This window comes from Quercus suber, unplaced genomic scaffold (assembly GCF_002906115.3).
Source record: "Quercus suber isolate HL8 unplaced genomic scaffold, Cork oak 2.0 scaffold_284, whole genome shotgun sequence".
NCBI classification, from domain to species: Eukaryota; Viridiplantae; Streptophyta; class Magnoliopsida; order Fagales; family Fagaceae; genus Quercus; species Quercus suber.
The window spans coordinates 817,327-841,753 of record NW_027069740.1 but is presented as its reverse complement, the minus strand read 5'-3'; the positions used below and the strand labels follow the sequence as shown (position 1 = coordinate 841,753).

The 24,427-nt window shown below is 36.6% G+C and overlaps 1 protein-coding gene across 1 annotated transcript; it reads left to right on the top strand.

Annotated features, from left to right (window-relative positions):
• The first annotated feature begins 17,888 nt into the window (after positions 1-17,888).
• LOC136071089 (LRR receptor-like serine/threonine-protein kinase RGI3) lies at positions 17,889-23,585 on the top strand. The gene is made up of 6 exons (XM_065781950.1): positions 17,889-18,030; positions 18,167-18,442; positions 18,523-18,770; positions 19,154-19,244; positions 22,698-22,894; positions 23,073-23,585. Exons 1-6 carry the CDS (start codon positions 17,889-17,891, stop codon positions 23,583-23,585), a joined length of 1,467 nt encoding a protein of 488 aa, XP_065638022.1.
• The last annotated feature ends 842 nt before the right edge of the window (positions 23,586-24,427 follow it).

The following is a 24,427-nucleotide window of genomic DNA, read 5'->3' as shown; positions in this document are numbered from 1 at the left end:
TATGCAACGACAACCCAATCCCGTAATTAATATTCCTCGGAAGCGAGGTCATACCAATCACTATGATCAGGCGAGAATTATTCTCATTATTAATGCTATCATGGTAACTCTTACCAAACAAAAATAATTTGCCGCTATTCCTTTAGCCTCTAAGTAATAATGACATAGCTCCGAAGGGAGGTTAACATCACACTTAGTCTAGTGTACACCATTGCCTAGAATCAATTTGAATCACCAAGTAACTCCACGGAAGCGTGGTCGTTCTTAATGTAAAAAACACAATTTCATCTATCTTTAAGAAGTTTAACCTGTAGTACCATGAATCAATCACCCTCCGAAGGGAGCAAGGCATATACGCCAAGGCGAGGTGCTTAATCACACTACTTTAAACCGACAATGGAGGCCGTGAGATGCAACCCTTGTATCTCTCTCCCACTAGATGTCTTTAAATAAAAGGTTTTTAATTACTAAACATGCATAATCTAATTACACATTGTCTTAGTACTTTCACATGTGAAAACACTTAGAAAAAATTCTGATTTTCTTTCTTTCGATCGATCGAAAGTGCCCCTCGATTGATCGAAAAAATTAAGAAATTCAAACTTGATCCTCTGACTCCTTCGATTGATACTCGATTGACTCTCGATCGATCGAAAAACAAATTCGATTGATCGACTAACAATCGAAAATCTATCGTTCTAAAGAGTCTGATCACTGTCTCATTCGATCAATCGAAAGTAATTTTCGATCGATCGAAAATCGCGAACTTGAATTTCCAGAAATTTTTCTAAGACAGTTTTCTTCGTTTTTCATGAACAAACATCTTTCAAACGAACATGACAGACAGAGTTTGATGTCAAAACTGAATTCTATTGATGCTATAGCCTTAAAACTCAATTTAACATACTTAAATTTAAATTTAAACAACATCATAACATCAATTTCCAGTTTTCATCAAATCATAGTTTCAACAACATGCAGAAAATTATAAATTAATCTTCTAACAATATGAAACTATCTTCTCCAATTCTAAAACTCACATAACATGTTAAACAATACGAAATTGAAGACCGCTCTGATACATTTTGATGGATATAAAGATAAATGCAGCGGAAAATAAGTTTTAAAACGGATCTACTTCATTCGATATTGATAACATGCACAAAGTAAATTTCAGAATTAGAGAACAAGAGAGTGTACCTTGAAGCTGAATTTCAAAAACAAAGATTGAAGCACTTGGGACTACTTTTAATCTTCACTCCAATTCCACTAACGCCCAAGATGTGTGGTCTCTCGATTGGTAACAAAGGGATGACCAAAAAGTGACACACTTTCACACACCACTTTTCAATGATGTTTTCTTGTCACAAATGTTTCTGTACGTTTTTCCCTTTGTATCTAACCAATTTATCTAATTGGGCCGGCCTTTCGGGCCTTACCAATTGGGCTTAAGTGTGTGGCTTGGAGTGGGACCAAAAGGGACCAATAAGACACTAGCTCCAATGGGCCTTGGGCTTTTCTGTCAACTCTTGACAAGTCCAAAGTTACCATAACTATTTTTAATACCACTATATAAAAATAGTTGCACTCTAGGTCTTATCTATAAATTATATCCCAAGACTTTATTATACATGCAACCCCTTCATAAAATATTCAGTAGTAATACAAAGTCATTATTAGACTGCCACTTTGTAAATTACTACATCTTAATCCTTGAGTACCCGGTTTAATCCTTTAATGTTATTCTTATATATTTATGAAACCAATTCCATAAATATATACTTTAGTCTTACTAAAGTGGTTAGGCCTAACTCTTTGAATAACAAACCCATTAAACTTATCTCAAGGGAATATTTTACTATCTCCGTTAAGAGACTATGAATTCCATCTTGAGAATACATGTTCCATCAACACTAAATGTGGCTGCCCAACATACTGAGGTTTTGACCATAACTGTAGATCTCACTCCTGATATATCAAAGCAACCTACACCTCATGATCAGGTTCATTATTCTCTCAGGATTAAGAGTTCATGCAAATACAAGTCGTGAGATTTATTATTCATTTGACAGTCTTTAGGAGAATAATAAATCTCACAGCGGTCCAGTTCAATATGTCTTAACTCTTAAAACATATTAACACATCAACTAGAAGTCTCCACTTCCATGATCAAGACAAATCATCGTAGTTGATATGTTATAGTCTTCGCAGATGAAATGCCCAATTTCATCACCGACTACGAACTATAATTCTGAGTTTACAAAGAACTTGTGATTTATATCTTCTGTGACTCTTCACATAAATCACATACTATGCATCTCATGGACTATATGATAATGTCTGAATATTCATGTTACCATTATTTCAGATAATAAAAACAAATTTATTAAACATAATATTAGTCATACATAATGTCTCGAAAGTTGACCTTTTTTACTTGGAGTCGAAGTCTTTCCTTGTAGAAATCCTCTTGAGGAGTCCCAAACGTGATGGACAAGTCATATTCCTTATAAAGAAGATCTCCATCGATGCACGCAGCTTCTAGAACCCTAATTGCGCTAGGACTCTAATTACCCCTAGAATCTAGGAGGTGTGCCGCAAGTATTCCCATATAGGGATTCTGTCTGACATGTGGCCAACAAATCCGTCCTTACCAAGTCTTGCACCTAATGGGCCCGTCCATCAACATTGCTTGGACCCGTCAGCTTATTTTTCTCCTCTTCACTTTTATATATAGTTGTTTGTTTCCAATAAAATCTCTCATTTCAAAAAATAATTTAAGTAAGGAAATTAAGTGACTCGCTGATTAAAAAGGACAACGTTGCTGGGTTCGGCAACAGTTATTATTGCAGAGGAGAGAAACAAAAACAGGAGAAAGTAGATTATCAGAATTGTAGTGGATGACTTGAGCCTCATTTTTTTGGGCTTCTAGGGAGTAAGTTACACTTCCTTATTGCTCTCTATCTCTCTATATACATATAATATATACTCTAAGAAGAGGTAAGCTATACCTATAGGTTCCAATGCAAGAAAAATAAATGGAAAGTCGATGCAGCTGACAAGAGCAAGAGGATGAAAGTCCACATCCTTATGACGGTAATAACATTAGGGTATATACCTACTACGTAGTAATTATTTTAATTTTAATAACTATTTTAGTGATTTTTTAATAATTAAGTTACCCAATCAGTATTGCGATGAAACTATGACCTTTTGGATTTTGTGGTTGTTCCCACCATCCCCATCTGTTTATCACATAAGTACTTCAATACATTTTTAATTATGCTAATCCGCAGTAGGTAAGATAGTATCTATTTTAATTTTCTTTAGATGGTTATTTTTTCTTTCTTTTTTTCACAATTCATACCATTTGCACAAATTATATTTCTATATAATAAAAATTGAGCCTAAAAACCGTACGTGGTTGTGTGAAATGGCTACACCAAATTGCAATTTTTTAGATAGAAACAAATAACTTATTTGTTCTTACTTCTTATCAACTACTATTAGTATTTTTCTATTAAAAAATAAATAAATAAATAACTATTGTTAGTCTTTTAACAAAACATGTAACTTACGATCATATCAACTTCATTGCTTTTTTGTTTTTCAATATTTTTCCATTTTCAAAGGCTTAATTGTTTTTATCAATTTCCTTTTTTAGTTTTATCCTATTTGATTGTAAATTTGGTTGATAATATTTTGATAGACACAATTGTATTTTGATAGACCCAACAGATCGAATTGGACCAAAGTAGACTGAATAAACTGAAGTAGACCAAATGACTAAAATAGACTTAATGGACTGAATAGACCAAAATCGTACAATGCACAAGACTACTACTAGTATGATATATTTTTCTAAAATAAGTGATTTAAAGTTTCTAGCTCGATCCTAGGTTAGAAAAATGATCGAATCATGATGGATTAATAATATATATATATATATATATATATGCAACAATGGGGGAAGGGATGCACAACTGAAGAGATAAAAGCACAACATAATATATTGAAAGTAAAGTAAGCAAAGTAAAACCAGCCAAGAAGGCGGTATTGCAAGTATAATCAAAATAATTTAAAACAATAGTAAGGCGGAAGAACTAGCCAAGCAGTATATATATTAGAGCAGAAATTTAGAACTATCCAAGATGGCGGTAGCAACAAGGAGTATATTAAACTGAAAGCTGAAAATACTTGTTATTGAAAGTAGAATAAAACGCTTACAGCAGATAGTAGTAGTTACAAGATCTCAACAGGTTAACAGTTACAAAACTTGTACTAGTTCTAGTTACAAGGATTGTAGGAAAATAGTAGTAGTAGGAAACTCTCTCACTCAAAGTAAAGCTTCTAAAAGAAAGAAGGTTTTTCCAAAAGAGAATTATGTCCTAAACTTAAGAGACAACCCCCCTTAAATAGGCAAAAATTCGGAGCGAACAGTAATCTGTGAACAGTGTTTTGCACTTTTTGACTCAAAAATCAGCAGCAAATTGTTGTCATTTTCTTTAATCTAAAGTGCCAAATCTTTGCCGAAAGAGAGCTTGAGAAGACCAAAAGTCTAAAAGTAAACTCCCTTTTCTTTTTTCCAAGAACATCATTATGAGCCTAAGGAATCTTTATATTCTAAAGGACTTGTCAGAAGAGCATGAGACTTCACAATAGAGCATGGGACTTCACAGTAGAGCATGGGTAATCATCATAGCATTTTTTGAATATTGTAGCATTTTTGGCCATTGTGCAAGCCAGAAAAATAGTAAAATCAATCATCAGTCAACTACTAGATCAGGAGTATCTTGACCAAACAATTTCTGACTGTAGGAGTAGCATAAGAAAATAACTTTATCAGCGGGAACCACCAGACTGACAAGAATCTCAAAACAGTAGTGCTATAGTAGTAACGGTAACCTAAGAAGGCCACTCATTAATCAGGGGAATAAGCATCGGATGGATAACCATCATAAGGATCCCATAGAGGATCATTATCACATTCATGCTCATGATAGATAGCATATTCATTACAGAATCCACAACATAAATGTGGCTCAAACGCTGGAGTTCTCCCTAGGATGAGAAGACTTCTTTGATTACAATGATCAGCTATCCACAGATGAGTAATGGCATTAGCATAGGGTATGGGAGCAAAAACAGAGATTCTATCTGTGCTTCCTATGAAATGATAATCTTTCCATAGATTTTGAGCAACATCAATAATTTGGTTATTAAAATAATTTCTCCAACATTCTGCAAGAGCATAAGGATCTTTAAAAGACAAGTGAGAATTTCCTTCAAACCATTGTCCTTTGTGAGTATGTCCATTAATGAGAATGAGATGCTTTGAGGGCTGGACATTCATACAGTTATCTCTTTCTCATTTTGGCAAAATGCTCCAGCATCTGATGGAAACAAAAGGACTTTTAAATCCTCTAATAGCATTTTGAATAATTTGTGGAAGCTGGCTAACTTGATAGTGGCTTGTAAATTTTATGAACCTAATAAAGCCAGATTCAAACATTTGGGAAAGCCAGTTAGGATCTCTATCATCATCATCATCTGAATCATCAGCAACATATGAACTATCATCATAATTAATGTAAGGTTGAATTTAGTCAACCATCTTGTTGGCTTTATTCCATGCCAATTTGCATGTATTTCAGCACTTAGAAACCCTGTATTTAGGTGGGATTCATGTAAGGGTAGTGAGTGAGAGAGTGTGAAGAAATGCTCAAGTTTGTGCAAGGATGCAGGGATTCACGGCTGGGACTCGCGGGTGACTTGTGACTGGCAAGCCACCAACTGCAGAACACGTGTGAAGCGTGTGAAAAGATGAACAGTCACGCCAGCTGGTGCACTACAGGACCAAAGGTCCAGCTTGGCCGTTCTGTTATCTCGTGGCTTGAACTTGCGACTCAGTCAAGTTGCGAGGCCAAGCCGCCAACCAGCCCTGTTTGGGAAAAACTGACTCTTCGCATTCCTTTCTCACCCAAGTATAAATACCCCTTAAACCCACGAAATGTAGAGAGCTTCCAGAAAGAATTTTGAGAGAGAAACCCTAGAGAAAAACAAGATTGATTCATCTACAATCTTCATCTAAGAGACTCTTCAAATTCCTCTACTCTCACCCTCTCCATTGATACATCCTTGAAAGGTTCTTGACCAAATTATTTTCTCACCATACCCACATCTATGAGAAGGTCTTTTTGTGCTTAGGGAAGCAGTTTGGAAGGAACCAATGGTTATTGATTGATGCTATGGGCTATAGCGGAATCCGGTAAGCTAGAGAAGAAAAAGGTTCGGTGCAACCTCATTGGAGCAAGAAGCTTGGAGGGCTTAGGTACAATGGGTAGATTAGGCTTGGAGGGTCTATTGTTGTTCATGTATCCCAACTACATTTTCTAGTGGATTATTTACCGCTTGGAGGGCGGCGGGGAGGTTTTACACCGAGGGCTTCAGTTTCCTCTTCGATAACACATCGCCGTGTTGTCTTTGTGTTTGTATCTCTCTTCCCTTAATCTTTACCATTTAATTTCTGCAGTGGATGTGATTTTAAATTGGTTTAGATTGTTTATCCATTATGTCATTAGCTTATGTTCATGTTCCGCACATTTATTGTTTGATAATAAGCTTGAATTGATAATTTGTATTTGAGAGTCTAAATGTTCATAGTGTTTTCAACGCTATTTGAACATTCAATTGGTATGATAGCAGGTGCACTTGTTGTGGTTTAAATACCTTAGTGCGATCCTTGACCCTGTATTGAGATGGATAGGTCTCAATTTTTAAATGTGCCACCATTTTTTTATGGTAATAATTATGTATTTTGGAAAGTTTGAATGAGGACATTTTTGTGTTCTATTGATGATGCTGTGTAGGATGCAGTTGAAGTTGGCTGGACTAAGCTGGAGGCTGCCAAATCCACTTGGGATAAGGCAGCTCTTGCGGCGGCTAATGCTAATAGTAAAGCCTTGAATGTTATTTTCTGTGGTGTCTCTCTAGAAGAATTTCACAGGATTTCACATATCACTATTGCTAAAGAAGCATGGGAGATTCTGGAGACTACTTATAAAGGAACAAAGAAAGTGAAATACACCAAACTACAAATGTTGACCACTCGCTTTGACTCTTTTTATAGTAAGCTGAATGAGGTGGTCATCGGCAAATTCAATTTGGGGGAAAAGACGGAGGATTCGAAAATAGTAAGGAAGATCCTTCGGTCATTGTCGGAAAGCTTCCGTGCCAAAGTAACAGCCATTGAAGAGAGCAAGGATATTAGCGACATTAAAGTTCAAGAGTTGGTTGGTTCATTGCAAACATATGAATTGTCATTGCCCACGCAAAAGAAGAGCAAATCTCTTGCTCTTAAGACAATTGATGAGAGGGTAGTATCTCATGACTCTTTGGATGAAGATACTGTAGATAAAGATGTGGCGTACCTTGTGAAAAACTTCCGGAAGTTCTTAAAACTCAAGAACAGTGGGAAATCTAGTGACAAAGGGAAATTTTGGAATTTCGGGAAGGAGAAAAGGGAATTCAAAAGGAAAGATGGTAGAGAATTCCAACCTTCTCAAGGTATCATGTGCTTCGAGTGCAATGGACATGGACATTTCAAGAAAGAATGTCCCAATTATTTGAAATCAAAGGGCAAAGTCTATGCCACAACTCTAAGTGACTCAGATTCATCAAATTCTAATTCAGAGGATAGCTATGACGGAGAAGGAAATTACTCCGCATTTATGACTATTGATCATGTTGAGTCCTCGGAAGACCTGAATAAACTTGTACAAGAACTTGGTGAGCACATTGATGAAGAATCCATGGGGATTGTGGAAGAATCAGATGCTGAAGAGGATGAGAATATAGGTGGTCTTCAAGAGAATTACACCTTACTTCTTGAGAAATCGGGAGAGTATGCACGGGTGGCGAAGGCGGCTGTGAAGAAGATGAAGAAAGCTGAGGAGGACTACAGAAGTCTCTTAGTCAAATATAAGGAATCAAAGTGTGAGATTGAAACACTAAATGGTGAGCTATCAGAAGCTTACACAAAAATGAGATTTCTTGAGTAAGAGGTAGTGCAAGCACATGCCAAGATAGAAAGGGTCTCCTCCAAAAAGCTAGAAGATGTTATTTCATCTCAAAAACACTTCTCAGATAAATCCGGGTTAGGATATACTAGAGGGAGCAGCTCATCAGCCAATGTCACCAAAGAAGTGAAGTTTGTGGAGGCCAAAGATACGGTTGTAAAAGAGCCTATTCATGAGAAAGTTAAGGCTGAAAAGAAGAAGAATGTGGCTGATCAACGGGTGTTAAATAAGTCTCGTAATCAATCAGAAGCCATATTTGAAGCTAGAGGAAGATCACTTCCAAGATCACAACGGGGTCCTAGAACGAATCATATTTGTCATTATTGCGGATTGCAAGGACATACCAAATCCAACTGTTATAAGTTGAGAGAGTTAAACAATGCAAGCGCTCCTCGATCATGACAAAGAAGAAATGACAAGAGGTATTGGAGTGGTGAGCAACCAAGAAGTCAAAACCATGATCCCGGAATGATGGACGTGATGAAGATGATCGGTGCATTCACCACTTGCTTGGAAAGCTTCACAAGAAGGTTTGAAAGTCCTAACTCTCGTACCCAATTCGTCAAGGATATCACCCCAAATGCACATGACGTGTGGGTGACGAAGGGTACTCATGCATAAGCATTATAACATGTCCATGCATTAATTCTTCCTATGCTTTGTGATTATGTTTGTTAATTTGTTTGTTGCTCAGGAGTGTTGAATATTTGTTTGATTGTGTGTTTTCACTTTAATATGTTTTTACATTGTCTTTTTGTTTGTTTTTTTAATCAATCTTTTACTGCTTTTGTGTAAAAAATCCAAAAACACATAAAAAGTAGAAAATCCAAAAAGTTTGATCGACTTTGTTGAGTTTTGTCTCAAAACATGTTTTGCCTTATACCTTTGTACTAATGGCTTAGTGCATCGACGAGCATAGCTTGTTTCTTATGCACTCATATCATTATGGGAGAAATCATGAAATCTATGTGACTGTTGTAAATAGATCTTCAACCTTGTCATGAATGATTAGTGAATGGTTTTGTTGATCTTGAGACATGCATAGACTTGTGCCTATATATCTTCCCACTTTTATTTTATTGCTTTTAATTAAAGAGCTCACCAAATGTAAATCTCCAAATGAAAAGAGATATTGAGCTGCAAAAGTCTGTCGCACATACTAGTATCTGACTAGGAAAAAGGGAAAGCGACCAAAAATAAAATTGTATGATGCCTAAAAAGCCAAAGGCTAATTCATCAAATTGAAATACCAAAAATTTCAAGCATCAATCTCACAATGAGATGTATTGATTCAAAGTGATCAAATGATATGATGTGTATGGAGCCAAATGAAAAGCTTCAAAGAAATGTTATCAAGTTTATGTGGGAGGTCATATGTGCATACTTCTATAATTGAGATGGGTCACATTATCTAGTGCTAGTTGTGTATGCCTCAATTGAATTGGTCATTGAAGCTTCACATTGGACTAAGGACTATCTCATTTTTGATATTCACACACAACACACAAGTCTATTTTCAATGAATGCCATATTCATTTGTGTGATTGTACTTGTTTAAATGTGTTTTCACATGCTCAATCTTTGTTGATCAAACACAAAAAGATTTTTGAGTGTTTTAGCTTGTTTTTGGAAAGTATTTTGTTTTTACAAAAGTGTCACAATTACAAAAACAATGTTGCCCTGTTCTGGCGATTCAGTCGCGGGTTGGCCCAGCCACATGCCCCAGTCGCAAGCCCACTCTAAGATTTTTCGCGGCTCACTGGCAAGTCAAGGACTCAGTCGCGAAAAATACTTAGAATATTTTTCAAAATTTGAGTTTTGCTAATTCTCGCAGCTCTGTGTGGTGACTTGTTCGTGGGTGGAAGGTCCAATCACGAGAGGTACACAGAGATTTTCACGGCTCACCTCGCGACTCTTTCACGGGTAGACCTTCTAGTCACAAAAAACACTTACAAAAATTTTCAAGAATTTTTTTTAAAGTGTTTCACGGCTTACCCTAGTGACTTTCTGGCGACTTGATCCAGTCGCGAAAAACGCATGTTTTGCGTTTTAAAGATAGTTTTTAAATCATTTCAGTTTTTCCCTTGAATTTTAGTGAATGTTCCTTGTCTTCCCCATTTCAAAACTCTCTCAAACTCACAGTGTCTCTCTCTTAAACCTCCATTTGTACATCTTTTCAACACCAAATCTCCAAGAAAAAGGTATGGGTTTCCTATTTCTCACTGCATATTTCATGATTTTGGTTATATTTTCTTGACTTGTGAAGTGTTCTTGGGTTTTTGAGAAATGTAATGTTCGAACATGGTTTGGCTTAATGGTTGGTTGAGTTTTGATGTTTGGTTTTGGTAATATCTTGTTCATAGTTTTCTATTTTTGATTATTATCATGCTTAGTTTCAGTGACAGTGATTTTCGTCTGATCTGTGATTTTTTTTACCTATGTTTATCTGTCTGCATGTCATTTGCTATGTGATTGGGTTTTTCTGTGCTTTGTTTTGTCTATGAGGTTAGTTTACACATGTTGAGTGGATTTTTTTTGTCCCTTCACTATTGCTATTGACTATGGATATTATATGTGTTGATGTTGTCTTGAGATCATTGACTACTCCATGTTGGTTTGAACATCTCATACTGATTAAAATATGTCTGATAGACATATTTCTTATGAATGTGGCTTACACTGTTGCATTACAGCTGTTTATTGTTTGTTGAAGTCTGTGGTTTGATTGAGCCTAAAGTGTTTTTGTTGGAGTTGATGTGCTCTTTAATCATTGATATCTTTCTCTGAGTTGTGCAATTTTATGAACTATCTCTTTCAATGTTTGTTTTAAGCTGTATATGGTCTTAGTATTGGTTTGATCTTATGTTCTTCTATATACCACTAACATTGTACTAATGGTTGCGTTCATATATTATGCATTGTGTTATGGCCTTTTCTGCTTGTTTTCAGATGGCTCTCACACCTACAAAGAAGAAGACTCCTGCTAAAAAGGCTGATAAAAGATTGAAAATCGACCACAACCTATTTAGGTCAGTTCAGCACTTTGAGAGATACAAAGATTCTTTCATGAAGGGAACAATTATCCAGGAGAGGTTTGTGGATTTAAATGACTTGAAGAATACCTTCATTCCAGAATGCTTTGAAGGCAGAGGATGGGATAGGTTACTGGGTGACCTACCTGCAGTGTGTGAGCCTTTAATAAGGGAATTCTATGCAAATGTGAGCATAAGGGAGGATGAGCTGAACTGTTGGATAAGAGGACATGAGTTCACCATAGATGGTTATGATATTGATGAGGTTCTAGGGCTTGAGGGATTAGAAGATCATGATTTCACCAACTACAAAGACAGGATGTTATCTTTAGACACTGTCCAAACTCGGATTGGTGGTGTTAAAGAAGGGAGATGTCTCAACACTTATGTCTTTCCCGCTAACATGAGGTGTCTAACCATCATCATAATGTTCAATTTATATCCAATAAGGAAGCTAACAACACTTACTAATGCCAGAGCTATCTTCCTCATGGAACTCAAGGAGAAAACCTTCATTGACATCAACTCTCACATATTTGACACAATTGTGGAAGAGACTAGAACCACCTCCAAGCCCAAGCTGATCTTTCCTAGTCTTCTCATGAGACTATTCAGAGCAAAATGTGTTGCAATCCTTCAAGATATCAGTCCCATGACTCCACTGTCAGCAATAAACAAATTCACCATCACAAGGATACAAGTTCGTCTTCTAGGTGATGAAGAGGTGGGTGACTAAGGAGAAAGTGATCCTATGGAAACTGAAGCAGAGCCTGTAGGACAGACATCCACGCCCAGAAGCAGAGGCAAGAGGAGCAGAGCTTCAACCTCATCAGCTGTACCTCTAGATGCATTTCAGATCATCCTGGAGAGGATTGATGGACTCAGAGAAGTTCAGAATGAGCATACTAACAGGATGATAGCAATTCAAGATCAGCTCAACGTACTTTAAGCCAAGTTTGACAGTCTTCACACCCAGCAGTGACCCTTTGGCCATTCCATTCAAAAAATGGGAGAATTTTTGGGGCAGCTCTTAAGGAGGAGTGCCATTTTAAGGGGGAGCATGCCATAAACAGTGTTTATTCAGTTTATATTTCAGTTTTTACTTTATGTTATGTTTGGTTAATGCTCTCATTATGGTTTTGATACACTATGGTTAAAATGTTGGTTTAAAAGTTTGAAACTTTGGTTTATTAAGGCTGCATTTGTTTTTGGTGAAAATCACTTCCAGAAATGCTTTTCTGTAATTTCGGGTGTTTGGTTGCGCATGGAAAATCAATTTTCCGGAAATCATTTTCAGTTGACCATGAGTCAAGGGTGAAAAGGATTTCCCTTTTTATTTTCACTTCAAATAACGTTTTTTGAAAAACAGAGAGACAAAGAGCACGAAGAGAGAGAGAGAGAGAAAGAAAGAGAGAGAAAGAGCACGAGAGGAAGAAGAGGAGCCCAAATCACGCCCGAGACGTCGCCGGCGAACCCCATCGCACCGCGCCGATCTCCCCTTCGATCGCCTCCGCTCGATCTCGCAATCTCGCCACGCACCGCACCGTGCGATCTCGCCATGAACACCCATAGCCTTTGCACCGGCGAACCCAGAACCCAGAACCCGTCGCCAATCGAACCCCGTGCACCGCGCTGATTGAACCCAATCGCCGATCGAACCCAGAACCCAAAACCCGATCGAACTTGGATTTGATATTTTTTTTCTTTGGTTTTGTTTATGCTTTTGATTGCCAGAGTTTGCTGTGATTTTGAAATTTTTTGTAATAATAATTTGTTTGGATGCTGAGAAAATAGCTGAGAAAATGTGAAAAATGTATAGGAAAATAGCATTTTCAGAATAGAACCAAACACATGAAAATATTTTCTACAACAGTTTTCATTATGCAACCAAACACTTGAAAATATTTTCCTTTCCCGAAAATAGCATTTCCGGAAAATAGGCTATTTTCCGGAAAATATTTTACGGGAACCAAACACAGCCTAATACTTAAGATGTTATTCAGTTTTCTTTTACTGGTTTGTACCTGTTGTTTTTGTAAGCTTTTAAGGTTTATGTACCCATGCTTTGTAGCATTAGTACTTGATGTTAAATGTCATGCATTTTCTTTAAGTACACCACTCTTGTGCCCTTGTAGGATCTTGTTCCTAGATGCATATATGTTTTATGCATTGGTTGAGTGTTGGACATACAAATAATACTTTGCAAATAAGCTTATTAGCTTGCATGTCCGGATGTTCATTCCGTGTGTGAATGAGCATTGTGATCACTATGTATAGCGATTGTTCCTTTTTGGTCAAGCCACGGTTTATTTCTTATTTCCATCTTGCTTGATCGCTTTGTGCTTGCTCCATATGCATTACAAGTTTTCTACATACAATGATCAGATTGTGTTGTTGTGTTTCAGGAGATACTTGTTCTTATGGTTCAAGAGCTTCACAGATTCTAAAGTTAGGTGTGAGTGAGTTTTCCAACTGTTCCCAACTCACGCGTTAAGTCTAGAGTTTGTTGTAGGGTTTTGTCACGGAATAGCCAAAGGGGAAGATTGTCAGGTTGAATTTAATCAACCATCTTGTTGGCTTTATTCTGTGCCAATTTGCTTGTATTTCAGTACTTAGAAATCCTATATTTCGGTGGGATTCATGTAAGGGTAGTGAGTGAGAGAGTGTGAAGAAATGCTCAAGTTTGTGCAAGGATGCAGGAATTCGAGGCTGGGACTCGCGGGTGACTCGTTACTAGCAAGCCGCCAACTGCAGCACTCATGTGATGCTTGCGAGAAGATGAATAGTCACGCCAGCTGGTGCACTATAGGACAAAATGTACAGCATGGCCATTCTGTTATCTCACGGCTTGAACTTGCAACTCATTCAAGTCGCGAGGCCAAGCCTTCAACCAGCCCTGTTTGGGAAAAACTAACTCTTTGTATTCCTTTCTCACCCAAGTATAAATACCCCTTAAACCCATGAAATGTAGAGAGCTTCCAGAGAGAATTTTGAGAGAGAAGCCCTAGAGAAAAACATGATTGATTCATCTACAATCTTCACCTAAGAGACTCTTCAAATTCCTCTACTCTCACGCTCTCCATTGATACATCCTTGAGAGGTTCTTGACCAAATCCTTTTCTCACCATACCCACATCTGTGAGAAGGTCTTTTGGTGCTTAGGGAAGTAGTTTGGAAGGAACCAATGGTTATTGGTTGATGCTATGGGCTATAGCGGAATCTGGTAAGCTAGAGAAGAAAAATGTTCAGCGCACCTCGTTGGAGCAAGAAGCTTGGAGGGCTTAGATACACTGGGTAGATTAGGGTTGGAGGGTCTATTGCTGTTCATGTATCCCAACTACATTTTCTAGTGGATTATTTACCGCTTGGATTGCGGCGGAGAGGTTTTACACTGAGGGCTTTGGTTTCCTCTTCGATAACACATCGTCGTGTTGTCTTTGTGTTTGCATCTCTCTTCCCTTAATCTTTACCATTTAATGTCTGATGTGGATGTGATTTTAAATTGGTTTAGATTGTTTATCTATTCTGTCATTAGTTTATGTTCATGTTCCGCACATTTATTGTTTGATAATAAGCTTGAATTGATAATTTGTATTTAGGGGTCTAAACGTTCATAGTGCTTTCAACGCTATTTGAACATTCATTTTTCTTTTGAGTTAGGCTCAACAACAAGTTTGGCACTAGTTAATTTTTCAACTTCAGTTTTAGATTCACCTAGTTGCTCTTCCGAACTTTTAATTTTGTCCACCTTAGATGAAATTTGATTTTTAAAATTCTCATTCAAATTATTAGCTTCACCCAATTTTGCAATCAAATCATCTTTTTTAAGTTTGACCTTTTAAATTTAGCTTTTAATTTTGTAGAACATTCAAGAGATTTCATACAGAAATTATAAAGCTTGCAATAGGCATCTTGAATATCATCATCATCATTCAACATAAGATCATGCAAATCAAAATAATCAAGAGTTTCCATGACAACAAGGGTTAATGGATCACACAACAATGATTAAACCTAATCAGAGTGTGCTTGCTCTGATACTACTTGATAGGCCAAGAATGTATTGACTCCTTGTGATAAATTAACCAATTAATTAACCAATTGAATTAATTAAGTTAATTAACATGCAATATGCATGATAGCACAAACAAATCACCAACTAAGTTAAATGCATCGGAAAAAGAAATTTGACATAGGTGATTTGTTTACGAATGGGAAAAACCACCGAGACAAAACTCTACCAAGTGAATTTAAGGTCACCACTCCTGAGAATCCACTATTATCAAAACAGGCGGTTACAAGTAAAGGAATCCTAGTACCTTATACCAACCTAGAGTTAAACCCTTACTCCAATACCCAATTAGACTTTTTTTGTAGTGACAATCTCTCATTTTCAATGCATAGCTCCCAGTATGTGACTAACTAATGATGCACGGATCCTAGTACGTGACTAACTCCATAGCAACCCTTTGATTGTTGTAGTTGATTTGCAGCAGCTTCACATAAAAACACCAATAAGATCTTCAATGTTGGTGCAAAAGACTTTGCTTCGTTACAGAACCCAAAGGCGTACAAGAAACGCAGCAAGAACTCTTTCTTTTGTAGGAGGAGGCTAGGGTTTCAAATAGAAAATCTTATAAAGCTCTCTAGGGTTAGGTTTTTCTTTTTCCACCTCCTTTAAATAGTGTAAGGTTGAAATTTATCAACCATCTTGTTGGCTTTATTCCATGTCAATTTGCTTGTAATTTAGCATTTAGTAACCCTGTATTTAGGTGGGATTATTGTAAGGGTAGTGTGTGAGAAGATGTGAAGAAAAGCTCAAGTATGTGCAAAGAAGCAGAGCTTCGTGGCTAGGACTCGTGGGTGGCTTGCGGCTACAAGTCGCCAACTTCAGGCACGTGAGATGCACACAGGGAAGCTGAAAGGTCGCGTCAGCTGTCGCACTACAGGACAAAAGTCCCAGGCTGGCCAGGCCGTTACGTCGCGACTTGAACTTGCGACTTGGACAAGCCGCGACACCAAGCTGCCAATTTACCCTGTTTGGCAAAAACTTTCTCTTCGTATTCCTTTCTCACCCCACTATATAAAGATCCTTATACCCACGATTTTGTGAGAGCTTCCAAAGAGAATTTTGTGAGAGAAAACCCTAAAGAAAAACAAGATTGCCTCATCACCAATCTTCATCTAAGAGACTCTACAAATTCCTCTACGCTCTTCCTCTCCATTGTCATACCCTTGAGAGGTTATTTACCAAATCCTTATCTCACCACACCCACGTCTGTGAGAAGGTTCATTTGATGCTAAGGGAAGCAGTTTGGAAGGAACCAATATACATTGGTTGATGCTATGGTCAAGTAGCGGAATTCGGGAAGCTAAAGAAGAAATAGGTTCAGTGTAACCTCGTTGGAGCAAGAAGCTTGGAGGGCTTAGGTACCTGGGTAGATTTGGCTTGGAGGGTCTTCTGCTGTTCATGTATCCCAACTGTATTCTTTAGTGGATTTTATCACCGCTTGGAGGGTGGCGGAGAGGTTTTACGTCGAGGACTTCGGTTTCCTCTTCAATAACACATCGTGTATTGTCCGTGTGTTTGCATCTTTCTTTCCTTTATCTTTACCTTATATTTACTGCTGTGGATGTGTTTATATTTGGTTTAGATTGTTTATCAATTCTGGTATTAGCTTATTATCATTTTTCCACACATATATTGTTTGATATAAAGCTTGAATTGGTAATTTTGTAATTGGGGGTCTAAACGTTCAAGGGTGTTTCATACCCATATTGAACTTTCAAATAGGATCTTAATAGGCTCTCCTATTCCAAATAGGTCTACATAAGCTTTGAGCTTTCCTAGTCCAAAAAGGATTATACAAACCCACAAACCTTGGGTTTTCCTAGTCCTATAAGGATTATACAAACCCATAAACAAATAGCCTTTTAGAATAAAAACGTTGCTGGCTATAGTCTGAATCCTGTAAGCTCGATAAATCGAGACATGTGTCGAGCTTTAATAACTCTCGACAAATCGAGCTTTTGTCGAGGAGGTATCGAGACCTGCAGATTGCACTTTTCTTGAGCAGTTCTTGAGTAATCTTCATGTCTTCGATTCAACCACTTGTAATGATCATCTTGAACCTTCTTAGATTTACCCAAACATAAGTAAAGAGCATTTTGTCAAAGGATATGTCAATTACATAAAAATATGTCCTTAACAGATCTCTTCAAAACATTTCTGCTTTCAACAACCAACTTATAGGTCCAATACCCAAAACCTTGAGAAATTGCACAAGCTTGTTCAGAGTCCACCTGAAGGAAACCTACTCTTTGGAACTATATCTGAAGAAACCTACTCTTCGTAATCTACAAAGCTTGGTGCTGTTGAACATCTCCCACAATAACCTCTCTAGTTTAATTCCCACTATTTTTGAAGAAATGCGTGGCTTGTCATATGTCAACATATCCTATAATCAGTTGGAGGGTCCTCTTCCCAATATCAAAGCATTTCAAGATGCTAGAATACAAGCATCAGAAGGAAATAAAGGATTGTGTGGAAATGTTGTTGGACTACGACCTTGTGGGGAAGAAAAACAAATTTTCAAGAAGGCACACAAAGTCATTTTCTTAATCATTTTCCCTATTTTGGGAACTCTTCTACTTGTATTGACATTCCTTGGAAATTTATTTTATTTTTTAAAGAAAAAGGAATAATTCACATACAAACCAAACAAATGACGTGCACATTGAAGAAGTGTTTTCAATGTCAACATTCGATGGAAGAGCAATGTACAAAGAAATCATTAAAGTAACAAAGGCTTTTGATGCTAAGTTTTGCATTGGAAAGGGAGGATTTGGAGCCATTTACAAAGCAAGGCTAACATCTGGAAACATAGTCGCTGTGAAGAAGCTTCTACCCGTTCGTGATGGTGAGATTCAACAGAAAAAAGAGTTATTGAATGAGATAAGGGCATTAATAGAAATACATCACCAGAATATTGTAAAATTGCATGGGTTTTGTTCACACTCACACAACTCTTTTTTGATTTATGAGTACCTTGAAAGGGGGTAGCTTGGCCACTATTTTGAGCAATGATGGAGGAGCTGAAGAATTGGATTGGTATAAAAGGGTGAATATTATCAAAAGTGTGGCTCATGCTTTGTCTTACATGCACCATGATTGTTTGCCACCAATTGTTCATAGGGACATATCAAGCAAAAATGTTTTGCTAGACTATGAATATGTGGCTCATGTTTCAGACTTTGGCACAACTAGGCTTCTTAATAGAGACTCATCCAATTGGACTTCATTTGCTGGCACATATGGATATGTTGCACCAGGTAATAGACTTAATTTGTTAATCAATTTTTATAATAGAGAGCATATGAACACATTGGCATGATATTTTGTTTGTTTGAAGAGCTAGCTTATACGATGAAGATAACTGATAAATGCGACGATTTTAGCTTTGCAGTTTTGGCTATTGAAGTGATCAAAAGAAGGCATCCAGGTGAAATCATCTCCACTCTATCTACTTCATTTGTGGAGGAGGATTTATTGTTGAAAGATTTGCCTCTATCTACTTCATTTGTGGAGGAAGATTTATTGTTGAAAGATTTGCTAGACACACGCCTTCTACCTCCCACACTGGAGGTTGAGAATCAATTGGTACTAATCATAAAGTTGGCGATTGCATACTTGCGTGCTAATCCAGATTCTAGACCAACTATGCTCATGGTTTCTCAGGGGTTATCAACCCCAATAGTTTCCTAGAGCCATCAACATTTCTGGAGGTCAAGCAAGTATTTGAATCGTATGGTTTGTTTAATCTTTTAAATTTAGGTTTGCTTAAAGAAACTGCAGATTTAAGAGAATGTAATGCCATGAGTACTACTGGAACTTTTAATTAATTGCAAATTATCTATATATACTTTCCGGTAACACTAAAATTACTGGGCACTGACTTTGGTTGGATAAATTGGAATGTGTGAAAATTACATATTTGGATGCCAGATCATTGTACCTTTTTGGCCAATATGGTCTATTTATAGATGAGGGTAACATATTTTCGAAGCAATGTACAGTGGAGTATCAACTTTTCTCCTTTCAATGACGAAGAGCCTACAATTAAAATGAATCACGGTATACATTTTCGAAAAAGGAGAAAGATGGCATCTGCTACCTTCAATTTATTTAGATACTGGTAAGACAGGAATGTGAGAATGTCTATTAATACAAATTATCTAGGTAGAAAAAAAAAAATGGTAGTAGAAACTTTGACTAGAAACTCACATGGGGATGGCAAAAATTCCTCACCCCTTAATCCATCCTGCCTCAAAAACTATATAAATATATATATATATATATATATGGGTTGAGTTCAAATTACACTTAACTAGTGTAACTTTAAGTAATGTTATACTACTTAATATTTTTTTAATCGGATGCAAATTTTGACAAATTAACTGTTGGATTACATTAGCTTCATATATTCTTTATACTTGAAAAATTCCAAGGTGATTATGACCAATAGTTATGCTATCTATCAATTGTATAAATTCAAGGTTTTTTAGTTTAAAATAATGGATAAAAGAAGAGTTTATGGTTCGTATGGTAAATAAAATCTAATTAGTATGAAAATTGGCATAAGTGTTAAAAAAATACTACGAAGATTAGAGAAAGAGTTAGAGGCCCAATCCGAGAACTGGTGCATTTTCAATCATTTTGCAGGAATCAGACGAAAATGCTTCGAAGATTTATTAATTATTATTATTATCGAAAGACTTTGAAATGAGAAAGTTTGGCTACATCTCCAACTCAAGAAAAATAACATGACTATACATTTTGAAAATCTAATAATTCTTTCCAAAAAAAAAAAAAATCTAATAATTAGATTGTATTTTTTTAGCATGCATGTCAAATTTGAGACAATCAAATGTTATTTCCTATTCAATCCATAAACTTATTTTTTTATGCATTATTTTAAACTACACAAACTTGAAACTTAAACATTTAATTGATGAGATAGTTATTGATCTTTAATTTTCTGGAATTTTGGCAAGCATGGAGGATATATAAGAAGAAAATGTTATCAAATATTGAATTTGTCAAAATTCATATCTAATAAAAAAATATTGAGTGAAATTCATGAAATAGTTGTAATTAAACTGGTATAAGTTCAACCATGAAATGAGTTTAATGGTAATTAAGAATAATGCGTAAATTTAGTATAAGTTCAACCATAATATTATCATATAAAAAGGATATAGGATATCACCAATGATGCCATTATTATGCTGACAATGCCATACTAATGTTTATGAAGCACTTATAGATATAGGATTATCTCTTGAACCTTTGCTTTTCCTTATAGCTATTGTGACAATGCCGAAAGGTCCTTTTCATCACAACACTGATTGGGGTGATAACTTAATTTTAAAATCTGTAAAAAAATATAGTTATTTAAGATTAAGGTAATTACTACATAGTAGGTCTCTAATGGTATATTCCCGTCATATGGATGTTCTTTCATCCTCTTGCTCTTGTCCGTTGTGGAATATTTAACAGAAAACCCTTGGAGAAATTTGTTGAAAGGTCTTCGAAGAAAAACTTGTATTGACTTTCATTTATTTGGTTTTTCAAAAAGAGGGGTTGCATGATATATGTGTTCATCATTAAATATAATTCTTTTCACAGAGAGGGAAGAACTTGGGACAAGTTTAGTATACTGAATGAGAATTACAATATGAATAGTAATCTTTATTATTGGGAATAATATATGTCGTAAGGGAATATCTAAACTTATTCATAACTTCAGTTATGAGTTTTAACATTAGAATAAAATTTAAAGATCTATTTTAGGAAATGTCTTATTCATAAAATTATATTTTGTAGAAAATAATAATAATAATAATATATATATATATATTTTAATTTAAGAGATAGAGTTAATTTTTTTTTTCATAATTTTTATTTGGATATGGAAAATTTTTTTTGTTTAGGAATAAATTAATTTTAGATATTATTACACTTAATAAATAAAAACTATTACAATCTTTGTAGAAGGGAATAATTATTTTCCATTTTAGAGAATAGTTATTTATAAGAAATAATTATTCCCTATAATAAAAATATAACCAAACAATTGAGTACTAAATAGTTAGATCATATGAATAACTATTATATTACAGTACTGTAAGGTTGAATTTAATCAACCATTCTGTTGGCTTTATTCTGTGCCAATTTGCTTGTAATTTAGCATTTAGAAACCCTGTATTTAGGTGGGAATCATGTAAGGGTAGTGTGTGAGAGAGTGTGAAGAAAAAGTTCAAGAGTGTGCACTCAGTAGGGCCTCGTGACTGGATCTCGCGGTTGGTGTGCGACTAGTAAGTCGCCAAAGAAGGCACACATGTGAAGCATGCAGAGGAGCTGAAGAGTCACGCCAGCTAGAGCATTACAGGATAAAACTTCCAATCTAGCCATTCTGTTAGCTCGCGACTCAAACTCGTGACTCAGTCAAGTCGCGAGGCCAAGTCGCCAAACCACTCTGTTTGGGAAAAACTGACTTTTCGCTTTCCAAACACACACCAGTATAAATACCCCTTATACCCACGTATTGTAGAGAGCTTAGATAGAGAATTTTGAGTGAGAAACCCTAGAGAAAAACAAGATTAACTCATCCACAATCTTCATCTTTGTTTCTCCAAATTCTTCTACTCTCACCCTCTCCATTGATACATCATTGAGAGGTACATTAGCCAAATCTTTATCTCACCATACCCATATCTATGAGAAGGTTATTTGGTGCTTGGGAAGCAGATAGGAAGGGACCAATTGATATTAGTTGGTGCTATGGGCTATAGCGGAATCTAATAAGCTAGAGAAGACAAATGTTCGACGTAACCTCGTTGGAGCAAGAAGCTTGGAGGGCTTAGGTACACTGGGTAGATGAGGCTTGGAGGGTCTTTTGTTGTTCATGTATCCCAACTTGATTCTCTAGTGAATTATTGACCACTTGGAGGGTGGCGGAGAGGTTTTACGCCGAGGACTTCGATTTCCTCTTCGATAACACATCGCTGTATTGTCTTTGTATTTGCATCTCTCTTCCCTTAATATTTGCCATTTAATTTCTACTGTGGTTGTGATTTTATTTGGTTTAGATTGTTCTATCAATTCTGTTTTAGGTTATTTTCATATTCCGCACATATATTGTTTGATAATAAGCTTGAATTGGTAATTTGTAATTTGGGGGTCTAAAAGTTCATAAGTGTTTTTCACACATATTGAATATTCAATTGGTATCAAAGCAAGTGCACTAGCTGTGGTTTAATTACCTTAGTGCGATCCTTGACCCCGTTTGAGATGGACCGGTCTCAATCTTTAAATGTTCCACCATATTTTGATGGTAGCAACTATGACTTTTGGAAAGTTCGAATGAGGGCATTCTTGTGTTAATTGATGATATTGTTTGGGATGCAGTAGATGTAGGATAGACTAGGCCGGAGGCCACTAAATCCACTTGGGATAAGGCAGCACTTGCGGTAGCTAACGCTAACAGTAAAGCTTTGAATACAATTTTCTGTGGTGTTTCTCTAGATGAGTTTCACAGGATTTCTCACATAACAGTTGCCAAGGACGCATGGAAGATATTGGAGACCACCTATGAAGGCACGAAGAAGGTGAAGGATACTAAGTTACAAATGCTAGCCACTCAATTTGAAGAGCTAAAAATGAGTGAAGATGAGTCATTCGACTCATTCTATAGCAAGCTGAATGTGGTGGTTGTTGGGCAAGTTCAACTTGGGTGAAAAGACGGAAGACTCAAAGATAGTGAGGAAAATCCTTCTATCATTGCCGGAGAGCTTCCATGCAAAAGTTACAGCAATTGAAGAGAATAAGGACCTCGATGATATCAAAGTTCAAGAACTAATTGGCTCACTTCAAATTTATGAGCTGTCATTGCCATCATAGAGGAAGAGCAAATCCTTTGCTCTTAAGACGATCAATGAGAGGATAGAAGCTCATGACTCATCAGATGAGGATGTTATCGATAAAGATATGACATATCTTGTGAAGAATTTCCAAAAGTTCTTAAAGTTCAAGAAAAGTGGAAAGTTTGCTGAGAAGGGAAAATTCTCAAATTTCGGAAAGGAGAAAAAGGATTTCAAGAGGAAAGATGGGAAGGACTCTCAATCCTCTATGGGAATCACGTGTTTCAACTGCAACGGACATGGACATTTCAAGAAAGAGTGTCCCAATTATTTGAAAGCGAAGGGCAAGGTGTATGCCACCATTCTTAGTGATTCTGACTCCTCTAATTCAGATTCAGATGAAAGCTATGATGGAGAGGGAAACTTATCTGCACTCATGACCATTGCTCTAGTATATTCTTCGGATGATTTGGGTGCACTAGTGAAAGAGCTTGGTGAGCACTTTAAATTGGAGTCAATTGGGATAGTTGAGGAATATGATAATGAGGAATAAGAAATAACAGTGGGGCTGCAAGAGACCTGCAATTCCCTCCTTGAGAAGACCAGTGAATATGCAAAAGTGGCTAACACAACCATTAAAAAGTTGAAGAGGGTGGAGGAAGATTATAGTAGTCTTTTAGTGCGATACAAGGAGACCAAATGTGAAATGGAGACGCTGAATGGAGAGCTAACTGAAGCCTTCTCGAAGATAAAATTTCTTGAGCTTAAGGTGATCCAAGCTAATGTTAAAGTAGAGCGAGTCTCCTCCAAGAAGCTTGATGAAATGATTGCTCATCAGAAACCATTCTTCGACAAAAGCAGATTGGGATACACCGAAGAGAGCAGTTCGGCTGCTAATATATCCAAGGAAATGAAGTTTGTGAAAGCCAAAGAACTAATGGTAGCTACCACGAATGCTGAAAAAGTAAAGCCGGAGAAGAAGAGAAATGTGACTGACCAACGTTTTTTGACTAAGCCTCCTAACTAATCAGTGGTCAAACCTAAGGCTCAAGGGAAATCTCTCCCAAAGTCACAAAGAGGTCCTAGAACTCAACACTTCTGCCATCACTATGGACTTCAAGGACACACTAGACCAAATTGTCATAAGCTTAGAGCATTGAAAAATGCAAGTGATCAGAGGTCAAGAGGACCAAGAAATGACAAAAGGAATTGGTTTATTTTTGTGAGTTTGTTTGAATGGGTTTTGTTGATTATGAGTATATGATACTTGTTTCACATGCTTTCATGGTTGATTTCCAATGTTGTGTTGTGCATATCATACCCATTGTAAAATGTCTTATAGACATTTGCCTAGATTTTAGGGACTTTGTGATGTACACTATTTGTGAGATGTCT